Consider the following 23,274-nt stretch of genomic DNA (forward strand, 5'->3'; position numbering starts at 1 on the left):
GTTACGTTACGTAACTAGATCAGTTATGGCAAAGCCAGCTAATGACAGCAAATTATGTTAAAATCCGTAACCGTGACAATTTAATGAGTTGGTTGGCTGGCTATTTATTTGTCCTGCAGTAAAACGTGGAAATTCGAATCCCCAAGCTTACGTAGAATTACCGTTAGTTGCGCACGACACACCCTGTGCAGGTGTGTAGTGTAGAAGCGTAGAGTTGCCCGCTAACAGGAATCGCAAGGAGCATTTCATGAGGTGGCAACGCTCGCCTGACGTTTTGAAACTTTCTCGTTGTCACTTAATTTGTAGCCAGTTCAGTTTTTGTGCTTTTCTTTCATTGTGCAATAGCAGTAAATTTAGTTTTCATGCCAAAAATGGTGAATAACTCGGTTGTTAATGTGCCCTTCTACCAGGAGGTAAGTGTGAAGCACAAATTAAACAATCAAATAAATATAAATCACAATACGATATGCAAAAAAATGTTGCACATTCGTATTTTTGTAGAAGCGCAAAAATAGTTCGCCAAATAATAGTTCCACTGCGGATGCAAACGGCGGCGCCGCCATTACAACAATGGAAAACAATGAACACTTGCGTAAAATATTTGTGGGCGGCCTCTCGCTAAATACCTCAGCGGCCATGATGCGCACATTCTTCTCACAGTTTGGACCAGTGGCCGACACTGTGGTGATGCGTGATCCCATCTCGAATCGGTCTCGGGGCTTCGGTTTCGTGACCTATGCGGACTCCGAGTCCGTCGAGAATGTGCAGCGTGCCCGTCCCCACATTATTGACAGCAAGTAAGTGACGTTTGTTCAAAAAAGTTCAATATATTATGTAAATGTATTCTATAGAACCGTTGACACCAAACGCGCTTTTCCACGCCACGAATTCAACAAGGCTGTGGGACACTTAAGCAACATCAAGACCAACAAGATCTTTCTGGGCGGCCTCAAGGACTGTCATGATGAGGACTCGTTGCGCGACTATTTCCGCAAGTTTGGCAATGTCACCAGTGTCAAGGTGCTGACGGACAAGGACTCAGGACGCAAGCGAGGCTTTGGCTTTCTCGAGTTCGAGGATACGGCTTCAGCTGGGCGTGCATTGGGTAGGTCAACCAAAACTTCATATATTAGTTACTACATTGTATTTCAGTTGCTTTGTTAAACTTCTCATCAATTTATAGCTTTGTTCAATCATGAATGAATTCAATCATGATTACTTCTCATCAATTTATAGCTTCGTTTTCTCGAATAAGCGAACGAATTCAATCGTGAATGACTCTTTCGTAGGGCAATTGCTATAGGTAGTCCGTCAAAGGTACAGTTGACACTATTCCTGACTAAAGCAGTGCATGTCATGACTTGAACTTTACATGTGTTACATTTCCTCCAGTAATTCCCTGTACTTTGGGAAACCATATTTATTCTTATACCTGCTTTTCGCAAGAAAGAATTTGGCTTTAATATGTAAGGTAGAATATGTGCAGGTACGAAAAGTCATTATGTTTATTTAGCCCTGAACATTTCTTAGTCCTTTCCTAGAAACATGTACATATTTTTCGAAGATTATAAAACCCTAGTTCTAGGTAGAACAAATTTTCTTTCAAAATATAAAACGCGGAAAATAACAGCTCAAAACAGATTTGAATTTAACGAGTTTTCCGAAACAAACTTCAAAAGGAGCACAAAAATTTCTTTGGTCCTTTTTCATAACAGCTAGATTATATACTTTTAAATGGAAATAAAAATAAAATAATATGTATTTAGGGAATGTATAAAATAGATTAAATTTAAGGGAATGTATACAATAGATTATATTTATTTATATAAAGAAATATCAAATTAATAAATGGATAAATATGTATGGTAGGTAATGTATACACATTTGAAAAGATAAAGTTAACTTTTAATACATATGTATGCTAATCTCTTTTATCTTTCTTTTCGTATGACAGCTCAAGGCAAGCACTCGATCAACATGATCACTGTGGAGGTCAAGAAGTCCACCCAGATGGCGGAGTCGAGCAAACGCATCCGCCTGCCCATCGGAGGAGCCGCCTGTGCCGGCTACGCTCCGCCTCAGCCAACCATAATGGACAATTTCGTGTACAGCGGCAACTACAATCCGTATCAGGCGCAAACCTCGTTGCCACCATCGGCATTCTTCAACGGCTGGGCCTCGTATGTGGCACCCACTGTGCCATCGACATACCCGCGCTATCCACATCGTCCTCCGCCTGTGGCTGCTTACGCTGCTCAGGGAGCAGCTTGGCCGCATGGCAGTTGGCCAGCTAACAACTATGGCCCAGTTGCCTCCTGGCCAATGAAAGGCGGTCCAAAGCATGGTCCAATGATGAACGAGCGTCCCAAGAACGAATACAAATCGGTGCAGGCCGAAGAAGCTACCAAGCAGAAGCTATCAAAGCCATCATCGGACGAGAATGCTGCTGGAGATGTGGAGAAGAAGTGGTTGGCCAAGGAGTACAAGGTGTTCAAGCCATCGGGCAAATACAACTTCAATGCATCACAGACCAATCACATAACCTCCTTGGGCAACGATGGATCCACTCCTGCCTATGGTAAGCGATTGGTAATCGAATCTATATTCAACTCTTTCATCTCTTCTTTACTCTGCAGGCATTTAGGAAGAAAAGGGATCAAATGCAATACGGAACATCTACCGCATTTACAACAAAACTATAGACTGATATTGTGATTGGGATTTGAACTCGATGTTGAGAGAATATCGAGGAAATATCTGCATTCGATTTATTGAAATCATTAATAAAATATTTACTCTTTTTTTGTAGACTTAATAATCGTAAACTGAGTTGTTCTCACTTTATTTCAAAAAACATATAGGTTCATAATTTGTTAATGTTTTGTGTAATGTTTTATACCTGAAGAGCTATAAAACGCACCACTGAATTTTCATATTTTCATATTCGTAATCATATAGTCAATAATCAATTATCATAATCAGTTAATTGAAATGGATTTTCTCTTGTTCGTTATTATTGTATTTTTTTCTTATTTGCTCATTGTGCGCCTCAATTTCATTTAAATGCTAAATTCGTTTGATTTTCAAACAAAAATCAATCGTTAAGTTTAGAGAACTGAATACACAAGAGTTGTTTGTTGATTTTTGTTAAAAATAACTTGGATTTATTTACTGCAATTATTATAACGTGTTTTGCTTCATTTATCTGGATTTCTTAATGACTTAATGATGATCTCGAAACGAATGAAGGGAAGCTGCTAATCGTCGGAACACTCTTCAACTAAATTAAGTTGATTGGTTTTTCTTTTTTTGTGTTTATTATTCAGTTATCAAAGATGATGTCTGGTGAAAGCGCCCAAAACGGATTTACAACTATATTCGTAATTGTAATAGTATAGCCTATAAATTAAATAGAATTAATCTTGTTTTTTTTTCTTTTTATACAAACTGTTGTATTTCATATTTTTCTTTTCTTGTGTGTGTGTTTAATATTAGTATTTTGTATAGTTGTTGTTGCTTAGAAATGAGCATGAACGTTTATCATTTTTTTTTGTATATTTAATTTAATTTATTTTCGCTTTTCTCTCTTCATTTTTTGTTTATGTTTTCAAGCATTAATTTCAACACTGTTTTTTGAGCTAAAATTTGAACACTAACATTTTCGTTTAATTTAAAATGTTCTAAAAAAATTGCTTAAAGCCCCGACAACAGTGCTAAAAAACTTGCTTTCTGTGTTTGCTGTGAGAAGTGTGTGATAAATGTTAAATAGTAAAATAATAATAATAAACTACAATTATAACCAAAGAGTCTATATATGATTTAGTTAGTTAAACAAATGATATGTTTGAAGCTAAACAACACAAACAAAATTCAAAATTCACTAATGCGAGATTAAACAATATTTTGAAGACTTGCATTTTACAAATTAAATATATTATAGAGATGAGTGTGAGTTTTTGTTTTGCAAAGAGTTGTTATATAGATCTAAAAGTTAACATTACATTTTATGAGTGTTTCATACATACGTATATATAAGTTATATATATATATATGATGTATATTTTTCTTGTTACATGTGTTTTTTTGCTTGATCTTTACCTTGAGAAAAATTGTAGTAGCTTTTGTTTTTTGCTTATTTTTGTGTTATTTTTCTTTGTATTTGTTGTTTTTTTTTTACATTTTCTTATAGATTTTATTTAAAAAATATGTACTAAATTTTAGTTCACAACTGTGTTGGAAACACCAAATCGTTTAAGTTGCTTGACTTAGTTTGGTTTACGAACTTCTTGAATTCACTTCACTTCAAATTCAAAATTCAAAATTGGCGCTAACCGCCGATTTTTCACGCTGCGGCGTCGCATTTTCCATTTAAAAAAATGTCAACAATTTGTTTCGTTCCACATTTGTTTAAGAGACTAGCTAGGCAAATATATATATGTACTTGTATTTTACTTGTTTATCATTATTATTCATTATGTGTGCTGGCTATAAATCAACTTAACGGACATTATTTAAAGGGTTGGTTATGGAGAAGGGTTGCTGATAGAGGAGGAGGAGGGTGGTTTGCGGGGAAGGAAAGCGTGAAAATGCGACGACGCTGACGACGACGTTGCTGCGCTGCGTTTTGGCTGTTTAAACTAAAAATTGTTCTTGTTGTTGTTGTGGTTTTTTTGTTGAGGTCTTCTGCTACATAGATATTTTAGTTTCTTTCTTTTCATTATTTTCATTTTCATTTAATCGCTTTTACATATTTTCTCTTCACTTTCATTCTCATTCATTCTCTTATTTTTTTTTTGTTTTCGTTTTAAATTACTGTTTTAAGTCTTTGTTTTGCTTTTTTTATTGCGTTTTTTTAAAAAAAGTATTTTCTTCTTTTTTTTTGTATGGTTTTCATTTTTCTTGTTTAGTTTTTAGCTAAGTTTTCTTTTTTAACTTTAATTTAATGATTCGCTTTTAATTGTATTTTTTGTTTATTCATTAAGTGCTTAAGTAAATGTGTAATTAAATTAAAACAAACAAAAAACATTCGCATTTGCATTACTCTCATTGTTTTTCTTCTTTTCTTTTTTCTCGAGAACTTAAAATTAAAATTTTGAAAATTATTTGTTAAACGACAGTTGAAATTAATGTTTACATTTTACACTAAGTTCTGTGGTGTGTGTGTGTGAGTGTATGCTGGGGATGTGTGTGTGTGAGTGTGTCTGAGGATGACTTTGCATGTGTGTGTGTGAGATGGTGGGCTGCATGTTTGAGACTTATAATAGACGCGTGTTCGTGTTGTTGTTGCTGTTGCCTGAACTTTAACTTTTATTATACTTTAATTAATGTTTTTGTTTTTTCTTTGAGGGAGAAGAGGTCGACGTGCTGCAGTATTCTCTAATTAAATATACATTGAAAATTTGCACAGAATTTTGCTTTTTGGCACGAGCTGACTGTAAAATGAAGAACACAATAGAAAACACCTAAAACAAACTGCACAACAAAAAAACCGAGCTTAACTAAAGGACGACCCAAAAGGCATATCATATATATGTATATATACTATATATATATAAAGTTTCGTTATCTTTTTAGATTGCAGCACGACGTGTGTGTGGCCTCCAAATTAAGGAACGTTCATCAAACATGAAGACATTTTGTGGGTTGTGTTGAATGTGTGTGTTGCTGATGCTCCTAGACTTTTGGTTGCTGCTTCTCTGCTCGCTTGTTCTTAGTGTGTGTGCGTATGTAGGTGAATATATATATGTATATGCAGTGCGTATGTGTGTGTGTGTGGTGTCTGTATTTGTAATGAAGATGGTAATTGATTGATTGCATTATGGAAGAAATCGATGCTCTGAACGTTGGGTTGTTGTTGTTGTTTGTAGTTGCTGCTGCTGCTGCTGCTGCTGATGTTATTGTTATGTTGCTGCTGTGGCGGCGAGGCTCTGGCGCTCTCTCTCTCTCGGTTTGTGTCAGTCAGGCCTGCCTGCTCCTTTCCTTTCCTTTGCTTTACTTAGCTTAACGACGTCCATAGTTACCGCCACCACCGCCGCTGGTTTGTCCATTGCCGCGCAGCGGTCCATTGGACTGATTGCCGCCACCGCCGCTGCGGTTGTCGTTGCGCTGGCCAAAGCTGGCACCGCCTCCTCCATTGCCGCCCATGCGTGGTCCATTGTTGCCGCCGCCGGTGCGCATGTTGTTGCGTCCCATGTTGTTCATGTTGTTGCCACCCATTGGCTGGCGCGGTGGCAGATCGTTGCGCAAGCGCGGCTTCTTCTCCTCCACATTCAACTTCTGGCCATCGGGCGAGTTCTCCGGGAAGTACAGGGGCTAAAGAGGAAGAGTGTGATAATTAGTTTAAGCCTTTAGTTTGACATCACAACATGACATACGCAACTGGCCAGGCACTTTTGCACTGCCTCGGGATCGTCGTAGGTGATGAAGCCATAGTTGAGAGGGCTGCGCATGCCGGGTAACACTTTGCTGCCAACCTTGGAGAGAATGCGCAGCTCAATCACGGAGCCAAAGCGAGAGAACAGCTGACGCAGCTCCTCCTCGGAAGCATGGTGTGGAATATTGCCCAGGAACAGCTGCTGGTTGTCGCCAAACTGTTGAGCGTTGCTGGGACGGCGCTGCTCAAACTCTGTGAAAATAAATTTGTATATTAAAGTAGTTCAGAATGAGAAGTAAGTGATGAACTCACCCTTGTTGCGAATCGAGTTGTTGCGCTGTGGCAGCGGACCGCCGTTGTCCAGACGCGAGTTGTTGCCGTTGTTGTTCTGGCTGCTGCTGTTGTTGTTGGTGTTGTTGCTATTGTTGTTGTTGTTGTTGTTGTAGGAGGAGGACGCCGTGGTCGAGTAGCTGGCCTGTCCACCGCCACCGCCAGCCGCAGACGAGGAATATACATTGCTGTGATTCTGTTGTTGCTGCTGCTGCTGTTGTTGCAACTGCTGTTGCTGCTGCAGCGCTGCGTTCACAAAGCCGCTGGGCGACGACGACGTCGACTTGAACAGATTGGCATAGGTTTTGGGCTCATTCTGCTGCTGCTTCGCCGCCTCGTACTTCTCCTGCTGCTGCTGCTCGTGGATGGTCTTGAAATCGTCCACAGGTGTCGGTGCCTTCTGCTGCTGCTGTTGTTGCTGCTGCTGCTGCAAGTGGCTGCTGGGCGCCTCATTGATTTGCTCCTCTTGCTCCAAGGGCTGCTGCAGAGCCTGAGTTGCCTGCTGCTGCTGTTGTTGATGCTGCTGCTGTGGCAGCAACTGTGGCGGCGGTTGTGCCACCAGAGGCGAGTGCTGGAAGGCGGCAGCGGCTTGCACCGGCACGGGCTGCACAATGCCCACATTGGACATGACGGGGCCACTGGGCTGCTGTTGCACCAATGGCGACACGTTCGCCTGGACCAGGGCTTGTGGTGGCGCCTGCTGCTGCTGCTGTTGGGGCAACTCATCGTGGGAGACAACGCCATTCTGAATTGGTGGTGGTGGATTGGAGAACTGCGCCGGCAGTGGCACAGCGGCAGCCTGTGGAGCAGCGGGCAGCACGGCAACTGGACGTCCAGCTGCGGTACCAGCCTGGACTGGATAATAGATCTGCTGCTGCTGCTGCTGAGGAGCAGCGGCCGAAGCAGCGCCTGCGCCAGCCGCTGTGGCAGCCACTGAGACCACGGGCTGTGGCAACACCACCTGGGTGGGCATCTGCTGCTGTTGCTGCTGTGGTGGCTGCTGAGCGACGCCATCGCCTACAACCTGGACGGCTTGATCAACCACCTGCACTTGGACATCGTGCTCCTCGTCGTTCTCCGACCGCGACTCGCCATCCTGCTCGTCCTCGATGTACAGATCCTGATAGCGAAAGATGTCGTTGTGGACATAGTACTTCTTGGGCGACTGAGCGGCCAGCACAAACGTTTGGGTGAAGCGACGCATCGGTTGGCCATCGTTGGACAGCTCGCCGGTGACCTGGACAACAACACCATTGCCAAGGGTGGCCTGAGCATCGACCTGACTGATCTTGGCATGGCAATCGTTAAAGTTCAGCTGCTGGATGCGATTGTGGATCTCGCGCTGTCCCACAACCAGCGTCGACTCGCCGTGGATGAACGATGAGTTGTTGTTGTAGAAGCGATGCAAGTGATTGGGCGCCTTGTTCAACAGCGTGTAATACTGACGCACAAATTCGCGTCCCACCGACTGCGGCGAAGGCTGTTGCGATTGAGTCGCATCCATGACCATTGCTGGATTGTTGTTGACAAGAGCGTTTGTAGTTTGTGGTTGCCTGAGTCAGAGTTCCCCAAAATGAGCGTGAGCGTGAGATTCAGAAATTAACTCTCTGCCTGAGTTGAATTTCTTAAATGTTCCTGTAAAGAAAGAAACGGGAAAGAGTCAAAGTCGACTCAGTTTAATGTTTTTACAACTGATCTTACAGAAATACAGCTGTAAAAAGCTGCTTTCTACGAAACTATTTTACAATGGTCAAGAGATGCACTAGATAAGAAAAGCGCACTTCGTATGTGTTTCTTGTAGTCGAGTAAGCAAAGAACACCCTGTATTCTGTTTGCATGTGGGTGTGCAGTGTGACCGGAGATCAGTAAATCACTCAGTTTGATTGCATATCAGTTAACTATTAATGGACAAACACATCCCACATGCAAGCACTCAATGGATGTGACCGTGTGTGTGTGTGTGTATTAGGAGCAGATTTGCCGCAGCGCGGACATAAAGATTCAATGCAGTTGCAATTTGACCCACTTTACACTCACACACCGAAAAAATGCACCAAAAGGGTAAAAAAATTCGTGCAAAGCCAAAACACACGACACAAAGGCAGCTGTCGCTTGCTTGACTGCATTTGTTTTTATTTTTGTTTGTGTTGTACATGCATACATACATATGTACAAAGATCTAAGGACCCGTCATTTATTTACTCGCAAAGTAAATGACCTCATACACACAACACAACAAAAATCGACAGCAGCCATGTAAAGTAGTTTTAGGTTATGTTTGCGCTTCAAGGTTGTGCTACGGCACAGCAGCAGAGGATACAACGCACACCAACATACCACCGAAAGTGTGTGTGTTTGTAAGTGTGTTGTGTCTGTGTTGCTGCTCAGGTAGTTGAGTTTCATTGAACTCGGACGAAAAAAAAAAAGCAGCCTACACAACTCGCATTGCGATTTCGCAACAAAGGCCAACCGCAAAAAAAAAGAGCGGGTAGAAAAAAACATGATGCGTGTGCGTTAAGCAAAATTGTTGCATTTAATTAAAAGTATTTGCTTTGAATAAATTAAACACACATGATGCCTTACCAATAATTTTGACGGACGGAGCAAATAAATCGCAGACAGACAGACAAAAAAGCAGCGCCAAATACGCGTGTCTTAGTGTGCGTGTGCGAACCGCGTGTGTGGGTCAGAGAACAAAGAAACCAAGCGATAAAAAGCAAGAACAAGAGCAGGCCAGCAAGCAAGCACAAGCAATGTTTAAACAAACTTACAAAAACAAATGCGCAGACATTTTTAGGTTATGAGTCGCCCCAAACACAAGCGATAAAAATGCCGCTAAAGCGAAAAATGAACAAGCAAAAGCAACTGGAACGTCGCATTGCATTTGTATTGGTGTATTTTTTTCTTTCATTTTTCTTCATTTTTTTTGTTTGCCACCCCAATTGAAATTGTGTATTTTTCATTTTATTCTATTTCTATGCATTGGGCGGTAGCATGTGCCCAATAACGCCGGCAATTAATTTTGTACTTACCTTTAGCAAAAGCCTGTTTGGCCCTTTGTAATGCACAATAATATTGCTTATGTGTTTTATATTTCAGGTTGATTTTCTTTTTTGGAGTCTGACGAATTTAGCTGGCTCGTTGGCTGCCGGGCAGGTTTTCTTTTATTTATGCGTTGATTTTTGGGCAAATTTTAAAGCAGCTTTTTTTGAAATGCTGAAATATATTTTGTATTAATTTACAAACAAAATAAAAGTGAGTTCTTAGACTGCAATTGAATATTTGGATGCACGCACGTACACACACGCACAAAGCACACAGAACACACACAACACTCACACGCGAAGCTTGTTGGTTAGTTGGAGCGGCCGCTTTAGTCTGCTTCTTCTTCTCCTTTTTGCCGTCTGCTTTGTTGCAATTTTTGTGGTTTGAAAAAATTACAAATTTGGCAATTCTTTGCGCATTATACTTGTGTGTTGTTGTTACTTTAGATGTTGGCGATCACAGTTGTTAACTAATTCAGTTTGGATGCGTTGTATTTTTGTTTAATTGATGTAAAAAAGAATCGCAAACGCAATGAAATTGAACAAGTGTTGAATTGAAAAGAGAACCGATTTTCCTCTTTGCTGCCTATTCACGGTGCATTTGCGTTTGTGTGTATGTGTGAGTGCGCCTCAGCGTGACCGCAAACTCTTTTTTAAAATATACTTTTTAACGACGAAAAGTCCACCAAAAAGCCGCAATAGTTTGAACTGTTCTTAAGTACCGGTAATTGCTAATAAAAACGTTTTTTTTTTTCAAATTAAAATATTGCTGTTTTTTTCGACGAAAGAAATATATAAAATTAGATCTAAATAGAGCTACGACAGGAATGGAGTAGTGGTATGTTTTTACTTGCGGGCAGACCTTTAATGGTCACACTGTGGTAAGTGTGGCCGTGAATTGCGGGCAATCCGGCTAGACAGAACACAAAATGTCAAACATAAAATTTTGAGTAAAAAAAACTGAACAATAATTTGTATTTGATATTAAATTGAACACGATTAAAAGAAACCTTGTTGCTACAGTTTTTTGTTCTTATTCCTATTGTTTTGTCAAAGACAATGAAAAACAATTGTGTCACTCACAAAAGTCGTTGACAAGTAATGTTGCCACCCTGTCGAGATTCAGTGTCAAAAGGCTTACTTAAAATCAATTTATTTGCTGATTTAAACTGTTATCGATCACGTTACCTGTAGTACTTACTCGAAATCTGTCAACTGTTTACGACCAGTCTCAATCGATCGTCTTAAATCGGCAAGGTTTGCAAATTCAATTAACGTAAGCGGCTACTCAAGTGCGAAACGAAACATAGTGGCAACGCTCTTACCAAATACACACGCTGTCGCTGAATTTGTCATTTTCCGGTCGTCAGCGTACGCGCGAGTTTTAGCGAGTGTGTTGAGAAAAGATTGTACAAAGAAAAAATAAAAAAAGAGTCGCTAAATAGTGCTATTTAATTAAGTTATTAACTGACAATAGAAACTACACACCAACACACTAAAACCACCAATTAAAATGGCAGACAAAGAAGTCAGTATGGAAGTTAACGGTGAAGACTTCACCAAGGATGTGACCACCAATGATGTGGCGAGCTCTGAAAATGGTGATGCGACTCCCGCTACCGGCGCCGCTGCAAATGGCAGTACCGAAAATGCAGGCGCTGCGAGTAACCAGCGCGATGACGACAGGTATTTTAAGTAAAAAATCTATGACTTTCAATTCAGAGTCGAGAGAGCCAAAACCAAAAGAAAAAAAAACAGAAAAATCATGTGCCTAACGACAATTTTTTTTCGATTACCACCTACTCTGTTATTACGTAAATGCAAAGCTAACGTCTAACGTCGTCGTCGCCGTCAAGTGTAAAAAAAATGGTGTTCGACGGGAGCGCAACGGCAACGGGAGTCAGAGCAGAGCACGCCGCTGACGCCGCTGCTGCTGACCCCTTCAGTATATTTTGCGCGCGTGTCTGTGTGTGCGACTGTACTTCGCACAACACACACACACACATACAGTGAGCGCAACAACAGCAACTATAAAACATACATAATAATTATAATAATAGAAGCTGTTGGAAATTTTTCGTTGCTTTTTCTCCACCATCCCCAAAAAAAAGTACGCCCGGTTGTTAAGTTTTTGTGAAGAATATTACTGAAATTCGCAGAATCTATTTCGCTTCTAGACGTTTATTTCCTCCCTCCCCTACTGCAGTCATATGAGCATTTATTTTTTTCATTTATTATGAATGCAATGTGTGACATTTGCAATTGTAAGAAGCAGCACTCACAATTTCCAGTCGCAACAAAGGCAATTCAAGCACATTTCCCCTAGTTGTGAGGTTATGTCCACTAGGCACACACACAAAAACACCGACGTACCGACATTTGTATGTAGGTATGGGTGTGTGTGTGTATGTATACACATAGAGAGAGAAAAACGCAAAGTGTGCTATGTGCTACTCCAGCCCTCTGGCCCCACGTTGGGCCCCACATCTGCTTGTGCTGCTTACCTTTCACTTGTAAAAAACTTTTGTTTGTATTTGTATAATTTAATTTTTTTTTGCATTTTTTTGTGCAGTCATTCGTTGATATTTTTCGTTCGTTCGCTTTCGTGTGCTCTTCCAGTTTTTTTTGTACCCAAAATGGCGGTTTCTCTGCCCTGTGCTCGCTCTACAGTGCGCCTTCTCGCCACTACGTGCGTATGTTCATACTCACACTCTCACACCCATACATAGTTTTTTCGTTTCTCAATATTCCGTTTTGCTAGCCGGCTTCGTGCTCTCTGTTGCTGAGGCCGCTGTTGTCGTCTCCATGCAATGCCGGCAGTGTTGTCGAGCCAACCAAAAACTACTATTACTCACTACTCTTTCTATCCACATTCGTACGAAATTTGATTTGCTCGCTTTTAGATACTTTTTTATATCTTCTTCTCTCAGATAAGATTGAAGAATTTAGATTCTTCTTTTATTGCCATAATCAATCAATATCGATCGCTGTTTTAAGGATAATTTCTCCCAATGACGTTTTATTGGCTTTAGGCAAGAGTCATATCTAATCGCACTGTTTAATTTTTAAGCTATTTTTAAGTCAACTCGCAAAATTTGTACAGTAATGATGATGAACAACGATAACAACATAATTATTAAAAATAAATAAAATGGAAGCAGCCCCAAAGGAGACGGACGAAGTCAGCCGTATCGTGTGTGAAAGAAAAAAATAAACAGAAAATAAAAAGAAAAACAAATAAATAAAAACCATTCATAGCTTATCCTGTTGTGTTTGAGCGAACTAACCTTGTTCCTCTCCGGCAGGTCTTGAGAGAAGTTAAATGCCATTGTTAAGCTATTCTCAAGCAGCCGAGGACCAAAGGAAATGAATGCCCAATGTGGATGCAGCAAGCAAGCCAAATGCGCAACGGATGCCGGACGCCGGCGATGTTGATGATGGTATTTATCAAACCAAAAATAAACAAATACTATGTACACACAAAATTATCAACAAATTATCTCGAGTTCAATTGGATCCTCTATATAATTAATATAATATATATATCCAACAGTATATAACGCATTTTATTGTTTACCAAAAAATAATAATACCAAAAAAAAAAATTCATAAGAAATAGAAAAGAAACAGAGAGAAAGAGAACAGAGAGACTCGCATTTTTTGTTTGTTTTTGCCTACTTAAAGAAAGATGCGCAACCCGATGAATGTAACGTAACGTAATGTAACGTAACGTAATGATAATGTTAACGCTAATGCTTACGATAACGATAACGATAATGATTAACGGTTACGATCACGATCCCGAATCAATCGAATTGCAAACGAAAACGAGTCCAGTAACGGTAACGTTTCATAAAATAAAATGCCAACATACGCGAGTATCGCCCATATATATATATTATCTATATTTCCCACACTAAAACTAAAACTAAACTAAACTAAATTCCGCCGCCGTGATGATATTGTTCCAAAATTGCCTTACACACCCCCCTCCAGCAGAGATACAGATATTTCCAAACTTTATATACGAGAGAGTAACGTACGCCAATAATAAATTTTAAGTGTCATTAAAAAAGAAGTTTTTTTGTTTATAAAATTAGTCCTAATAAAGCAAGTATCAAAATCCATACAAAAGCAGCATAAAAACCTTTTGCATTTTTCTAATACTTAGTCATAATAAACAAAAATTTGTTCCATGTATTAAAAGAAACAAAAAAAAAAAGAACCAAAAATATCAAAAAATCGTTTTTTCTGTACTAAATTGAAAAGTTTACTCTTTGCATACTCTTATATATATATTTAATTCTTCATACGTATATTTCGCTCGTTTTTTGACTCTACTCCCTCGCCGAACTCTTTCGCTCAGTTTTTCGATGCACATTTCGAATCTTGTTTGAAAGTTTACAAATAAATAAAGTACAGTAATTAATTCACTTTGAATTTGGTGAGTTTTTTGTTCGTTTTTTGTATTCTTGCTCCGTCTTCAATCTATTTGCAGCCAAAAAAAAATAATATGAAAGTAAAGTAACGTTTTTTGTGTGGGCAGAAAGCAAAATGCAAAGAATTTCATAAAATTAAATACATTTTGGATGTGCTGTGATTCTTTCCCACTTAATGAGAACAGAGTTTGCTTTGTAGCATTATTAGTACATTCTATTATTTATAGATATAAGCTTTAATTATGCATTTCGAGGTGATGTAACTAAAGTTTGATTTTATTCAATTTCACAGAAAACTGTTTGTTGGCGGTCTCAGTTGGGAAACCACTGAAAGTAAGTATATTAAAAATTAGATACTCTTAAAATATTTACTAATTTAACGTTTTGCAACTTGTAGAGGAACTTCGCGATCATTTCGGCAAGTTCGGTGATATCGAGAGCATCAATGTGAAGACAGATCCTCAGACAGGAAGGTCGCGAGGCTTTGCCTTCATTGTGTTCACCAACACGGAGGCAATCGATCAAGTTAGCGCCGCCGAGGAGCACATAATCAACAGTAAGAAGGTTGACCCCAAGAAGGCCAAGGCGCGCCATGGCAAGATCTTCGTGGGTGGCCTCACCACAGAGATCACCGATGAGGAGATCAAAACCTACTTCAGTCAGTTTGGCAACGTAAGTGGATGAGTCTTTGGAGGAGTTCAGTTCTTATACTAAATGTTTTATCCTTGATGTGCAGATTGTTGAGGTGGAGATGCCATTCGACAAGCAAAAGTCACACCGCAAGGGATTCTGCTTCATTACCTTCGATTCGGAGCAGGTGGTCACCGATCTGCTGAAGACACCCAAACAGAAAATCTCCGGCCGGGAAGTTGATGTGAAGCGCGCGACGCCAAAACCTGAGAACCAAATGATGGTCATGCGAGGTGGAGCGCGAGGTGGCATGAGAGGAGGACGTGGTGGATACGGCCGTGGTGGTTAGTAAACGAAAGCAACAGCTAGACTTCTATTATATATATATATATATCTATGGGTAATCGATATTAATGACTCTTCTCTCTCTCCTAGGTTATAACAATCAATGGGAAGGCCAGAATTCGTATTCGGGATATGGCGGCTATGGCGGTTATGGTTCCGGTGGTTTTGCCGATTACTATGCCGGTGGCTACTATAATGGATATGACTATGGTTATGGTAAATACAACAAACAACATAATAATGCTCATAACAACTATTATAATAACACAACGTCAAGTAATTATCATCAAAACAAGAACAATAGCAACAACTATCAGCAGTTCTAAATTTAGAAAGAAAACATAATCCAGGCAAACAAAACAAACAACAACCACAACAACAATAGACAAAATAATGCCATTATACAGCAACAAACAACATCAAACAAACAACAACAATTAATACGTATATTTTGATATAAAAAACAAAGCAGATTCCCTTAAACCAAAAACAAAACTATATACAAATATATATATAAAACGTATTGTTGTTTGCCGTTAGCAGAAGAGAATGAAATTGAGAAATGAGAGAATTATCAAAACGGAGAGAAAAACAAAAACAAAAGAAATCAAAAACATAAACAAAAACAAAAAACGTTTTGCTGCAATTTCTAAATAACAACATATAGAAAAACACAACAACAACAACAACAAGAAACAAGAAAAACAACGTCGCTAAAAACAAGAAAACTTTTTAAATAGAAAACAATTCAAAATATTTTTAATGCCTTAAATATAAATTTTAAACTTTTTTAAACATTGCGAAAAATTATATATATACAATTATATACAACAACAAAAAAAAACTAAAAAAAAAACTTATACACATCTATAAACAAAATATATTTATATATGTAGTATATATGATTATTTTCTTTTACAATCAAATCAATGATTTATTTTTTTATATACTACAATTAATTTTAAAATCTTAAAAATGCATATTTGATTTTTAAATTTTAAAGCGTAATTTTAACAACACGAAAAAAAGAATTCAAATTTGAAAATCTAACAATCAAATGATTTATTAGTCTTTTAGCATACATATTATTATATATAAATACTATATAAAACTGACGAAGCGTGTGTATATTAATGATTGTGTTGTTTAAGAGAGAGAGAGAGATATAAAGAGAAAGAGAGAAAACGAAGTAGACAAAACGTTCAAGTTTCTATAAAAAAAACAAAAAAACTTTAAAATGTATACCAGACCAGACCAACAACAACAACAACTTTAACAACAACATCAACTGTGTGCGACTTTATGGCGAAGTCGCAGATCAACAGACTTTCCAAAGATGACAAATACCTCAAACGCAAAGGCAACAACAACAAACAACAACAACAACCATTAGAACAACAACAAACAACATCATACAACCAGAAGAACCGTTAACTTTTACACATAAACAAGAAAGATCATGTGCCAATTATGTGAAAAAAACAAAAATGTGTGAATCGCCAGCGTTTTGGCCCTTTGCATAATTGCAACTTGTGCCTTTTAATTATATTGTTAACTCTTAACTGTTATTGTTTGAACAAACTGAAACCAAAAGCTGTTGACACACTTATAGGAATCACACACACACCCATACACACCCCACACACACACCCTTACATACCCAAACGCACCTTAAAAATGCGATTCTTCCCACACACACCTCACACACAAACACACCTAAAATAGTTATTTAAATAGTTTTTCCTTTTGTTTTGTTGAACAAAACACTAAACAAACAAGCAAACAACAACAAAAAACGAAACGCGTAATCAAAGCTTTGATTCAACTTCTATTTAAACCTATATATATACACAAATATATATATAGCTAACTATATATGTAGCATATAAATATATTTTTAGATATATATTATTATTTCGGCAACGGGATAATAAACGTTTTTGCAATGCATATGTTTTCGTATGCACGTCACACACTTATATATATATATATATATATTTAGGCAAAAGAAGAGTATATATATATACATTGCATCGGATCGATCGCATCATCTGAATATATATATATTTATGCATAACATAACATTTTTACAAATCGCGGTACTATTTTTGATAGTATTATTTTAAGGCAAAAAAAAACAAAACAAAACATATTTGTAAAGCAACAACTATAACAACAAAACGTAACAACAACAACAACAACTACGCAAAAGCAACAATTGAGAGTATTGAGAGAGGCCTCAAGAAAAGGCAACGTACTTTGCCACGCCCCCAATTCCTGCTCGAATTAGTTGACAACATATTTTGCCCTTTTTTTAATGTGGCCATTTGATTCTTTTATTTGCTTTATTTGCATTTCTGTTTCGCTTTCTTGCATTTTGCTGACCAAGTAGAAGAGAAAAAAAAACATTAAAAGAATGAGAAACGATAAATATTAAAGCACATTAAATTAATTTTTGTACTTGATTTAAAACAACAAAGAATAAAGAGAGAAAAATGCGGCATGTTTTGCACGTTGATTGACAAACAACATCTCAAGAACAACAACAACAACAACGACAACTGCGACAGCAACAACAAAAACTGAACGACAACAACAACAACATTAAACATTAAAACAACAACAACATTTGAGTAAAAACATAATGTAAAAGAGAAAGAAAGAAAAAACACACTTCGTCAATTTTAGTAATTTTATAATTAATTAATCCACAATTTTTATACATATATAATTTTTTCATATTGTTCTTCTTTTATTATATACAAACACATTTTTAAATATATTAAGTACAATAAAACAACTCACACAATTACACGAAGCACACACGCATACATATAAACAAAACATATATACATATATATATATTTATCATATATCTCTTATGTTACCAACTTTTGAACAATCTTTCTTCGAAACTTTTGATCATCAACTTTTTTTTGGTATATAGATATATATGCATTTATATATCTATCGATCTATTATCATTAACAATTAAAAAAAAAAAACCATAAGTCAACAAATAATATGCATAATAAACTTGAGTAAAATATTTTAAAAAATTTGCATGTTTCTCAATGTTTTTAGCAAGTTGTCTGTAAACGAAAAAAAAAAAACTAAAAAAAAAACAACAAAATATAAGAAAATATTAACTTAAAACACAAAAAAAAATTTACTATTAATATATGCAAACATTATTATATTTATGCTGTATAATCCCAACAATAATTGTGCAAAACAATATTCATTTAATATAAACGAAATAGCTTTTGTATACTTTATAGCAATATTTTGTGCCCACTTTATATTACAACTAAAACCAACTACATAAAATATATATATATATACAAATATATATACAAATTTTCTTTTTATAATTTCTGAAACCTAAACTAAACTAAAAACCTATCACCAACTACAACAACAACAACAAACCAACAACAACATGGAAATGGGAGCCATAACATAAAATGAGCACGCGCAATGTTAACGCCAATGTAAAGCCACTGTTAATAACAGAGAGCGAGAGAACGAAAAACGCGAGCGCTGTTCTGTTATGGGTCCCAGAGACAGTTCAGAAATATATGAGATGTGTACTATTTACTTATAATGTTAATTAATTTCCTTTAAAATTATAATTTTGAACTTGTTATAGATATACATAAACAGATTTAACTAAATATGCCTATATATGTATATGAATATCTTTTTGTATACATCTACATATATTTGCATCCATTGTAATACCGAATTTTCCGATGTTTCGCCTCACAAAAAAAAAAAACAAAAAACAAAAGAGAATGAAAAATGAGAACCCAAGCAAATATCCAAAACAAAACAAAAAAAAAGTATCGTGCAATTGTCCAATTGATCCAATTTACGGCGGGGTTGCCCTCCGTCCGGTGGTACGGTCTTCGCTCTTCGGTGTCCGGTTATTGTCTTGTCTGTGGATCAGAGAAACGTTTTCGAAACCAATACCAACCACCCACACACAGACATAGACACCAACACACACACACACACACAGACAGACAACAGGCAACTCAAGCAACCAACTATCAACAACAATTTTATATAATATTTTTCGCTTAAATGTAACGTTATTTCTTTTCTTTTTTATTCCTTTTTTTAATTAAACATAAAGCTTATACTATTTACAAGTAATTTAGCGTAATTATATCTCTGTTTTTAGTAAAAATGAATTGGAAAATCGCAAAAAAAAAGAGAATAATCTATAAACGTAAATATATATAAAGTAATTTTAAAAAAGAAAAGTTTTCTAAAACCAATTGAACTTGAATGATAAATCATAATAAACAGTTTTCTTGTTTTTAACAACAACTAAAAGTTATATACAAACAAATATACAAACGAAATGAAAATGAAATCAATACCAATCGATAATCAACATCCAAGAGTAAATTTATAATAATATCGTAATCGTAATCGAAATCGAAATATTTTTAACTCGTATCAAGTCAAATTTGCTGACAATTTGCATTTGTTTTTGTTTTTCGCAAGACGTTTTTATATACAACACTAAAATTTTGCGACCACACGAACTTATACCCCCCTCTACCACCACCCTCCCACCACCCCCGAGTCCCCAAAAAAAGAATATTATAATTATAACAGAAAAGAAATTCAATTACTTTTTGCTGAGGTGAGACATTCAAAAACACACACACAAGAGCAGCACAATTAAATCAAAAATATATTTTTGGCCAAAATTTTAAATAATTTCGAAAATGAAAATCAAATTCTGAAATCTGAAAATATCGAAACTTTTCAAAATGCTGAAATTGTTGTGTGGAGAAAATGAGGTAAAAAATTTAGAGAAAAAAAAGCGTAAAGAAAAGTGAAAATGAAATGAAATGAAAAATTGCAATTGCATTGTGAAACATGTTTATAAGTCGAAAGTGAGAAAGAACAACTAACAAACAAAACGAGAGAAGAAACCAATTGAAAATTACATCAACAACAACATCGACAACAATCGCGCATGTATGTGTGAATATATGTGTGTGAGCGCCAAGAGAGAGTCTGCGAGAGAGCGCGCGCTCAACGAAAGAGAGTGAGAGAAAGAAATGTGTTTTTTCATTTTTATTGTGTACCAGCGACGACGACAACAACAACAATTTTTGTAATGCCTGTGCAAAAGTAAACAACAACAACAACAACGACCGCAGCAGCAGCCGCAGCGACGCAGCAGCAGCCGTTACAACAACAACAACCACGACGGCAGCCGCAGCAACAACAACTACAACAACAACTATCCAGCAATAGAAACAATCTTATAATCAAAAAACCATCGCAAAATCGAGAAATGAGCAAATAAAAGAAAAAACGAAAAAAAAAACAAAAACTAAATGAATTATGATTTTGTGTGGAATATTCCTTTTCCAGCTCTGTCTGTCTCTCTCTGGTGTGTATTTTGAATTGTCTCCCCTCACTCCAACCTACCTCGCTCCCCTTCCAACCCCCCCTCAGATAATAAGTTCGAGTAAATTTTGACCAAAATCGAAAGTAAGAATAGAGGAAGTAGTAAATTAGGGAATGAATTAATGCAACTTTCAAATTGTTTTTTAACACACTGTCTCTCTCTGTATAAATCCTTGTTTTCATGCTCATATATTTTGTGTTTAAAATCCCCCGTTCTTCTATATATATATACGTATTTGTGTTATTTACCAAAGACTACGGTTATGGCGGCGGCTTCGATGGTGGCTTCGGCGGTGGCAATGGCTACGGCAGCGGAGGCGGCGGTGGCGGTGGCGCTGGTGGCGGGCGCGGTGCCGGCGGACCGCGCGGCGGCCCAAAAGGTATACACAACAACAACAACAACCAAATCCAACAACACAAAAAATGGCCGTATTACTCTCTTTAATCTCCTCCCCATATATAATATCGATTATTAATTATGTATGATCTGTTATCTCTAAACACACACATTTGAGCATATATACAGTATTTATTTTTGTTGTAATTTGAACTAATCTTTCCTCTTTCGAGCATCTACTCTCTCTCTTCCCCCCACTCTCTCTCCTCCTACTGCATTGGGAGCTCCAAATTAGACATTCGTTTTGTTATCCTTAGATTTGGTCAAAATTTCCATCAGTCGCTCGCTTCCAACAAAAAATCGATTTTTTTGGCGTAGATCTGTATATCGAAAACTAAGCTAATGAACAATTCGATTTCCCTAGCAGCTGTGCATGTCTCTTTCTCCACACACACACACACCAACACACTTATTAAGTTCTTTACATGTATTTTATAAATGGTGTCAACTAATTTCGATTTATTTGTTCCCACTTTTAACAGGCGGCGGCGGCTTCAACGGCGGCGGCAAGCAGCGTGGCACTGGACGCCAGCCCCGACATCAGCCCTATTAAAAAGGGGGCGGGGCAGGTAGCCCTTACCCCTAACCACCGTCGCATCTACTTATATATATCTGCAAACTATTTGAATTTTTATTAGTTTAGTTTGTTATGGTAAGCAGCAAATTGTGTAGTTGCATCTCATGAAACTCGCTCTCATTACTGTACCTCATTTATCTTCACAGCATACTACGAAACAACACACACACAAAGAAACACCGAATACATACACACACACGCACACACACTCGCATCCATATTGTAAGAAGTCTACAGAAGCGAACTGCAGGCAGACCTCAAATATTTCTCATGGCAGCAAAAAGCAAACGCAAAACCAACATTACACACACACTTGTTGTGTGGCACCATTCCAACAACAACAGCAACAATAACTACAGAACAGCGGCAACAACAACTAGCAGAAGAGAAGAAGAACACCAACAGCGGAAAAAGCAACAATAACACAATATGGTTAGACAAAGAGAGAGAGTTTAGGCTTGGAGGGTGGTTAATTTTTCATAGTCACACTTGCTAGCAAGAAGCCCCCCAACTCAGCAGAAGAAACAGAAGCAGAAAAAGAAGCAGAAGCAGAAGTAGAAGCAGAAGTAGAAGCAGAAGCTGAAACAGAAACAAGTCGAAACAGAAGCAGAAATAGAAGCGGAAAAAGAAGCGGAAGTAGAAGTAGAAGCAGAAACTGAAGCAGAAACAAGTAGAAGCAAAAGCAGAAGCTGAAGTAGAAGCTGAAAAAAAAGAAGAACCACATTAAACCAAGTGCGGCTCAACAACTAATTTGTTTCACCCGAATGTAGTCCTTATTCATTATGCGAGCTAATTGTTTAACTTGTAAGCAGGGTCATCCATTCATACAAAAACAAACAAACATACAGAGATCTATTTACATATATGAATATGTACAACACCTAAAAAGAAACACACAAACAAATCACATAGCCACAGCCACAACAAATGAAAGAAAAAAAAGAAATAGAAATGTTTAATGCATACAGATATATATATACATATATATATAAATACTTTATTAAAATACAATAGACTTTAAGTATTTGTTTAAACTTAACTTAATTTAATATTTGTAATATGTAATGCATAATATAATAGAACATAGAACTCTTGCTACGACAGCTGGACCGCCTCCTGCGGTGCGGACGGGGGCTGTCTGTCTTAGTAGAAGAAGAAGAAAGAAAGGGAATAGGCGAGAAAGAGAGAGGAGCGAAGAGGGGGCCAACACCGCCTCGCATTGTCCAAGTCCGCTTAAAACTACAACAAACAAACAACAGATCCACCAAATTGCATAAAGAAAGAAAAGAAAAAGAAAAAACAGAATACGATTTTTCCGATTAACGTTTTTTTGTGTATGTATTTGCGCTCATTACATAGATTCTAATATATAATAGTACACAGATATACATATATATATATATATACTATATATAAAGATATATACAAATTGAAAAGAGAATTTTATATTTTAATAAAAATCTAATACAGCGTATGGCAACAAGAACAAAGAGAGCTACAAAAACGTGAAATGAGATGTCAACTTCTATAATAATAAATAATAATAATAATGATAATATTAATAATAAACAACAAAAAAAACCCAACTCAAAAAAACTTCAATGATGTATAGTTTTTAAAAGAGACTTATTTGTTAAAGAAAAAAAAACATAAAGAGAAAGAGAAAAATATATAGGCATATATATTATATATACCACATA

General features: G+C 37.2%; 3 protein-coding genes across 4 annotated transcripts; 2 read left to right on the plus strand and 1 right to left on the minus strand.

Moving 5' to 3' along the window:
- The first annotated feature begins 275 nt into the window (after positions 1 to 275).
- On the plus strand, positions 276 to 2,778 carry LOC117575458 (heterogeneous nuclear ribonucleoprotein A1). The gene is made up of 5 exons (XM_034259666.2): positions 276 to 413; positions 502 to 797; positions 852 to 1,105; positions 1,955 to 2,578; positions 2,637 to 2,778. The coding sequence occupies exons 1-5, from the start codon at positions 363 to 365 to the stop codon at positions 2,642 to 2,644; spliced, it is 1,233 nt and encodes a 410-aa protein (XP_034115557.1). The 5' UTR covers positions 276 to 362; the 3' UTR covers positions 2,645 to 2,778.
- Positions 2,779 to 4,441: 1,663 nt separating this feature from the next.
- On the minus strand, positions 4,442 to 10,362 carry LOC117575857 (ras GTPase-activating protein-binding protein 2). Its single transcript, XM_034260277.2, has 5 exons — positions 10,043 to 10,362; positions 9,736 to 9,919; positions 6,686 to 8,338; positions 6,375 to 6,625; positions 4,442 to 6,312 (listed from the first exon to the last, which is right to left on the minus strand). The coding sequence occupies exons 3-5, from the start codon at positions 8,211 to 8,213 to the stop codon at positions 6,001 to 6,003; spliced, it is 2,091 nt and encodes a 696-aa protein (XP_034116168.1). The 5' UTR covers positions 8,214 to 8,338; positions 9,736 to 9,919; positions 10,043 to 10,362; the 3' UTR covers positions 4,442 to 6,000.
- A 723-nt stretch (positions 10,363 to 11,085) lies between these two features.
- On the plus strand, positions 11,086 to 23,185 carry LOC117575859 (RNA-binding protein squid). Of its 2 annotated transcripts, XM_052007172.1 has the most exons (8): positions 11,086 to 11,433; positions 14,479 to 14,519; positions 14,584 to 14,858; positions 14,923 to 15,160; positions 15,252 to 15,377; positions 20,855 to 20,980; positions 21,480 to 21,649; positions 21,721 to 23,185. In XM_052007172.1, exons 1-7 carry the CDS (start codon positions 11,261 to 11,263, stop codon positions 21,548 to 21,550), a joined length of 1,050 nt encoding a protein of 349 aa, XP_051863132.1. In that variant the 5' UTR covers positions 11,086 to 11,260; the 3' UTR covers positions 21,551 to 21,649; positions 21,721 to 23,185. The 2 variants fall into 2 exon arrangements, with proteins under 2 accessions (XP_051863132.1, XP_051863135.1); XM_052007175.1 differs by lacking the exon at positions 20,855 to 20,980 and having other exon boundaries at positions 11,089 to 11,433.
- The last annotated feature ends 89 nt before the right edge of the window (positions 23,186 to 23,274 follow it).

Source organism: Drosophila albomicans, chromosome 2R (assembly GCF_009650485.2).
Source record: "Drosophila albomicans strain 15112-1751.03 chromosome 2R, ASM965048v2, whole genome shotgun sequence".
Classification (NCBI taxonomy): Eukaryota; Metazoa; Arthropoda; class Insecta; order Diptera; family Drosophilidae; genus Drosophila; species Drosophila albomicans.

Bases quoted from the DNA above. Each gene is read 5' to 3' on its own strand.
- LOC117575458 (XM_034259666.2), top strand. From the start codon at position 363: ATGCCAAAAATGGTGAATAACTCGGTTGTTAATGTGCCCTTCTACCAG. The intron at 414-501 runs GTAAGTGTGAAG...GTATTTTTGTAG, and splicing joins ATGTGCCCTTCTACCAGGAG to AAGCGCAAAAATAGTTCGCC. The intron at 798-851 runs GTAAGTGACGTT...TGTATTCTATAG, and splicing joins CCCCACATTATTGACAGCAA to AACCGTTGACACCAAACGCG.
- LOC117575857 (XM_034260277.2), bottom strand. From the start codon at position 8,213: ATGGTCATGGATGCGACTCAATCGCAACAGCCTTCGCCGCAGTCGGTG. The intron at 6,626-6,685 runs GTGAGTTCATCA...TTATTTTCACAG, and splicing joins CAACTCGATTCGCAACAAGG to AGTTTGAGCAGCGCCGTCCC. The intron at 6,313-6,374 runs GTATGTCATGTT...CTTCCTCTTTAG, and splicing joins AAAAGTGCCTGGCCAGTTGC to CCCCTGTACTTCCCGGAGAA.
- LOC117575859 (XM_052007172.1), top strand. From the start codon at position 11,261: ATGGCAGACAAAGAAGTCAGTATGGAAGTTAACGGTGAAGACTTCACC. The intron at 14,859-14,922 runs GTAAGTGGATGA...CTTGATGTGCAG, and splicing joins ACTTCAGTCAGTTTGGCAAC to ATTGTTGAGGTGGAGATGCC. The intron at 15,378-20,854 runs GTAAATACAACA...TATTTACCAAAG, and splicing joins TGGATATGACTATGGTTATG to ACTACGGTTATGGCGGCGGC.